Source organism: Merops nubicus, unplaced genomic scaffold, assembly GCF_000691845.1.
Source record: "Merops nubicus isolate BGI_N331 unplaced genomic scaffold, ASM69184v1 scaffold10626, whole genome shotgun sequence".
Lineage (NCBI taxonomy): Eukaryota > Metazoa > Chordata > Aves > Coraciiformes > Meropidae > Merops > Merops nubicus.
In genome coordinates this window covers 6,984-12,285 of record NW_008615760.1, presented here as the reverse complement: position 1 = coordinate 12,285, position 5,302 = coordinate 6,984, and the positions used below count along the sequence as shown (strand labels likewise).

Genomic DNA, 5,302 nt, shown 5'->3' with positions numbered 1-5,302 from the left:
TGCAGCCCCTTGCCTTGCTTGAACTTCATGAGATTCCTCTCCACTCATTCTTCCTCTCCCTCCTGACCAGCTGCTGCAGGCAGCCAAATTTCCCCCCCCTCACTGGGAGGGAGAATTGTCATTTTTGATCTAGTCAGTGCCATTCCTGGAGGTGTTTCCCAGTTAGTCAGCAGATGGTGTCAAGACACCTGAACACCACGTACCCTTTCTGTCCCTGGAGTTTTCTTTCCTTGCCCAGATGCTTTTTTTTTGGTTAATTATTTCCTTTCTTTCCTTCCCTCCCCACAGAAGAATTATCAGTTTGGACAGAAGAAGAATGCAGGAACTTTGAACAAGGGCTGAAAGTCTACGGAAAGGATTTTCATGTCATCCAAGCAAATAAGGTAAACCCTGATTTTAAGTCTATTTATCACATGTTTTTTAAAGCAATATCATTGCAAATACATCCTCATCCTCAGTTGCCTTCACAAATGACTCTTTTTAACCACTTCTCATTTTTACTCCATCCACCTGAAATGGGTTCCTCCAAATCCAGCATCCTCCGTCGCTGTGGCTGCGCACCCCAAGCTCAGAGGAGCGCCCAAATCCTGCTCCCTGGAGATCAGCACCCCTGGAGCCTCACTCTGGCCTTGAGCAGACCTCACTATTTCTCCTGACAACATCTCCAGCAGCCTCACAAACACTTTTCAACTTCACACTTCTCATTCCTCTGAACTCGGAACCGTTTCCTCCGTTTTGGGGGCCGCAGAAAGAAGCGCCGAGTTGGAATTTCACACTTTTTGCTTCAAAAAGTGGCTTTTTTTTCTGCAAATTCAACATTTTTACATTGCCCCTGTCCCCCCAGGTCAGGACGAGGTCGGTGGGGGAGTGTGTGGCCTTCTACTACATGTGGAAGAAGTCGGAGCGTTACGATTTCTTCGCTCAGCAGACCCGCTTTGGAAAGAAGAAATACAACCTGCACCCCGGCGTGACGTAAGCTGGGCCTTCTCTTTCGTGGCCTTTTTACACCTTGGGGGGCTAAACCTTCATTTCACTGCTCTCATCTGAGCTGCTCTGACAGCCCAGGGGCTCCACGGGCCCAGTTGGAAACAGCCAAGGTGTAAGAGCAGCTTGCTAGGACCCGAGTGTAAGTTTTAAAATCATTTCTTTGAAGTCACGCCACCAATTTGCCTCAAACAGCTGTTGAATTTGGCTTCTTTCTGCTCAAACGTGTCAGAAATGTCCACAATTGGGGGGGGATTTTAAAAGCTTGTGTTTTATTCAGAGGCACTAGTCACATCTTTCAGGTGAGAGCTGCAGCGGACTCTTGAGATGGCTTCTTTAGGAAGAATTTTGGCCAGCACAGCACCCTGTACTAGGGCTTTTTTTTTGGGTAGGAACGGGCAACTTTCCCCATTCACAGCTCTGCGAGGCAAGGAGGGAGGTGTCTGTGCACAGTGGTGTGTTCTCCCTCAAACCTGAGCTGTCCCCCCCTCTTCCTCCAGCCCTTGGGGGTTTATCTTTCTATTTTTGCCCAGATCAGTAGTCACTGTTAGTTGTTAGTCACTTAAAACTTTTTGTTAGTCACTTAAAGCTGTGTTGATCCAAAGAAGTGTCATTCAGGATGCTGCTTGTGTATTCTTGAATGATTTTGCAGCTAGAGGTGGGAGTTGAGGGCACAGTATCAGCTCCAGGAGAACGATGTGTGAGGATGTGCTGTTCCTGGAGTTAATCCAGACTAATACCACACATACAAGGGCTTTACCAACCAGCTTTGTTTGCTTAAATCCTTCAGGCAAGATTTACTGTCAGTGACCTAAATTGTAGCACTGTTAGTAGATGCCAGACAGGGAAACATCTTTAATGCTGACATTTTTCATTTGCTTTTAATTTAACCCTTTGGAGGTTGGATGTGGGTAGAAGTTTTTTACTTTAATGTTGGTGGTATCACAGCAAGTGTCAGGAGCTTAGTTCAAACCTTCCCCAGAGCCTCCCCTGGAACACAGGGTGCACAAAGTGGCAGCACAGTGATGCTGCTGCTCAGACAGGAGCTTCTGGGACAGGCTGAATTTCCAAAGTCTCTGACACAGAGACCTTAAAGCTGTTTTAGCTTGATGAGCTGGGTCCCCACGTTCCAGCAGCTGTCACCCCGTGGCTGGCTGGAGCTTGCAGTGACTGTTTTGGGACAAATGCCACTGATTTTAGGCAACAGGGGCAGTGCTGAGGGTGCTGTTTCTGTCCTGCAGAGATTACATGGACCGTCTCCTGGATGAGAGTGAAAGTGCTGCATCCAGCAGAGCCCCATCCCCTCCTCCCACAGCCTCCAACAGCAGCACCAGCCACTCAGAGAGGGAGGACAGCACCACCAGCAGCAGTAACCAGAACGGTGAGTCCCTCCTCCTCCTCCGCAGAGCTGCCCCACTGGCACAGAGCACAAGCCAGAGGAGAGGAACAGACCTCTCTGAATTTGGGATATTCCCCAAGGTGTTGACAGCTTTCTGTTAAAGGAGTTTTTATAAAGAGCTGCATGTTTGCATTTGGGCTGTGGTCGCCTGCTGAGGCCAAATCTTCTCTAAATTCTTCCTTTTTCAGTGCAGTTAGTCTGTTCTTCTCTTCCCCATGCTAGTGGAGATGTGCAGTGCTAACCTTGGGAGGAGGAACAGAGTCACACAGAGGTTTGGGTGGGAAGGGACCTTTCAAGGGCATCTGGTCCAACCCCCTGCAGGGAGCAGGGACATCTGCAGCTAGAGCAGGGTGCTCAGAGCTCCATCCAACCTCCCCTGGGATGGTGCCAGGGATGGGGCAGCGACCACCTCTCTGGGCAGCCTGGGACAGGGGCTCAACACCCTCAGGGGAACAAATTTCCTCTTTCTTTCTAGCCTAAATCTCCCTCTTTCAGTTTCAAACCATCCCCCCTTGTCCTGTCCCAACAGCTCCTGCTCAAAAGCCCCCCCCCAGCTTTCTGGCAGGCCCCTGGCAGTCCTGGCAGCCCCCAGGGGGTCTCCCCAGCTGGAGCCTTCTCCTCTGTGGCTGCCCCAGCCCAACTCTCTCCTGCTGGGCTCCCAGCAGAGGGGTTCCCCCCTCGGGGCATTGCTGGGGCTCCTCTGGCCCTGCCCCAACACATCCAGCTCTTCCTTCTGCCTGGCTGAGTCCTGGGCCCACCCAGTCCCAGCGCTGCCCTGACCCCCAGCAGAAAGCCAGGACAGTTGTGTGGCTTCTGTTGCTCTAGACTCGTGCTGAATCTGTGATTGGTGTGCAGACAAATCCCTTGTTCATCACACTGGGAGAACAATTTTGGCTTTTTTGTTCAGGGGGACTCATTGGACTCCTGCTTTGTTGACTGCCAGGGGTGGTTGTGTGTTGCTGCTGCTGCTTCAGTCCTCTCTCTGATGGTTTGTCTGTCCCCCAGGGGTGGCTGCCAACGGGCCGGGTGATGTGCCCACTAAAGAGGAAACCAAAGTGGAAGGGTTGCACGTCAATGGACCTAGCAGTGGGAAGAAAACCCCTCACAGGGAGCTGGACACCAACGGGTATGAGACTGAAACCCTCCCCCCAGAGCCCAAACTCCCCCACCCAGCTGCCAGGAACGACACCGATTCGGAAGAAAAAAATGAAAGACCTCTCAAAAGAAGGAGAATCAACAGCAGTGGAAAGGAGAGTCCAGGTTCTTCAGAGCTCTTCCAAGAAGCCAACTCCCACGGGAAGCTGGAGGAACTAGAAAAAACTGTGGATGACTGAATAAGCAGGAGGCGATTTTATTCCGCGGAGTAAATTTTTTGGGTGTCTAAAATTTTCAGGGTTGATGGGTTACCTTACCAAAATCCAGTTCCCTAAAATAATCTGTTGAGATTTATTTTATTTTATTATTATTATTATTTTTTTTCCTAATACCTTCTAGTTGGCTCTTAGCTCTGATTGTTTGGGGGGGTTTTGTGTTGTTTTTTTTTTTCAGGAGGAGAAGATTCCCTTTCTCAGAGCTGTAGTTCTGGGAACTCTTAAATCTTTGAGGAAGAAATCAGTGATTTTCTGCAAAAATAATCCCAACAACCTGTAACAAATCCATTTGAGTGTTGTGGTTTTGTGTTGTTTTTTTTTTTCAGGAGGAGAAGATTCCCTTTCTCAGAGCTGTAGTTCTGGGAACTCTTAAATCTTTGAGGAAGAAATCAGTGATTTTCTGCAAAAATAATCCCAACAACCTGTAACAAATCCATTTGAGCGTTGTAAAAGGAAACAAATCCTCCTGTTTTGTAGCAGGGGCTGGTCCAAGGTGAAACCAGAAAGCCCAGGCACAGAGACTTCCACTCCTGCTAGCGAGCTAAGGAACCCTTATGAATCCTGAAAGTTATGAGCACAACTATTTTTATATATATATAGAAGTTTTAAAAGGTAAAAATAATAAATAAACCAGGTCAGGTTTGTCTATGTAAAATTGTTGACATCAATGATGTCTTTCCATATTCTTTTATCTGGGCGAAAGAAATACGTTCTGTATTTTTCCAGATTTCTTTGTAGCCTTTGAAAGATTTTTTTACAGTACTTATGTCTTGACTGAACTGTCCTTTCTTAAAAGAAAAGCTTGTATAATTTTCTTAACCTTGTACATTGGTAAAACTTTTATGAGAGAATTGATTATCCTGAGTCTAACGTCAGCTTCCTTTTATTTTGCTGAAGTCTTTCCTAAAAAAAAAAATATAACCCAAAAAATCAACAAAAAAAAACCCTAAAACCAAACAAATGGACTTAAAAAGTGCTTGTTAGTCATCATGTTACTTCATTCTCAGCAAGCCACGTTCAAAATGGTTAAAAAGTCATTTGCTTTGGGAAAAAAAAAACCCTGATTTTTCTTACTTTTATGGCAAATAGTGATGCTAAGAATTTGTGAACGTGCTGCCTGCCTTGCACAATGTTTTGTTGCTTTCCTTACACGTTTTCCTCCTTTTCTTTTGAGCTCAGCTGCATCTCACCTGGAAGGAAAAGGCCCAAAGGAAACCTTGCTGGCCAGGCTGAGGTGTTGGAGCATCCATGGAGTTGTTTCCAGGCTTCTCTGTCACCTCCTGCCTTTCAGTGGGGGCAGGAGATGGGTGAGGGGAGATGAGCAGCCAAGAACCAGGTGCCTCAGCTTCAGATTTTTGGGATTGCTGCAGACCAGCCAGACCTTAGGGGTGGCTGAGGATTTATAATTTCAGTGGGAGCAGAGACATCACCCACTTCTGAACAGGCAGCAATGCAGAGATTCACAGGGAAGAAGTGAGAGCAGGGACAGAGAACTTGAAAGATTAAAATTTGAGGGAGAATTCTGTATCTGTGGCTGTGGATTGGTGCT

The 5,302-nt window shown here is 47.3% G+C and overlaps 1 protein-coding gene across 1 annotated transcript in view; it reads left to right on the top strand.

Moving 5' to 3' along the window:
• Positions 1-3,717, top strand: part of MIER1 (mesoderm induction early response 1, transcriptional regulator) — a 19,130-nt gene extending 15,413 nt beyond the window's left edge. Inside the window, exons 9-12 of the mRNA XM_008942637.1 lie at positions 289-383; positions 845-972; positions 2,226-2,365; positions 3,389-3,717. Coding sequence (XP_008940885.1) covers positions 289-383; positions 845-972; positions 2,226-2,365; positions 3,389-3,717 — 692 coding nt within the window. The remainder of the gene's footprint in view (positions 1-288; positions 384-844; positions 973-2,225; positions 2,366-3,388) is intronic.
• The last annotated feature ends 1,585 nt before the right edge of the window (positions 3,718-5,302 follow it).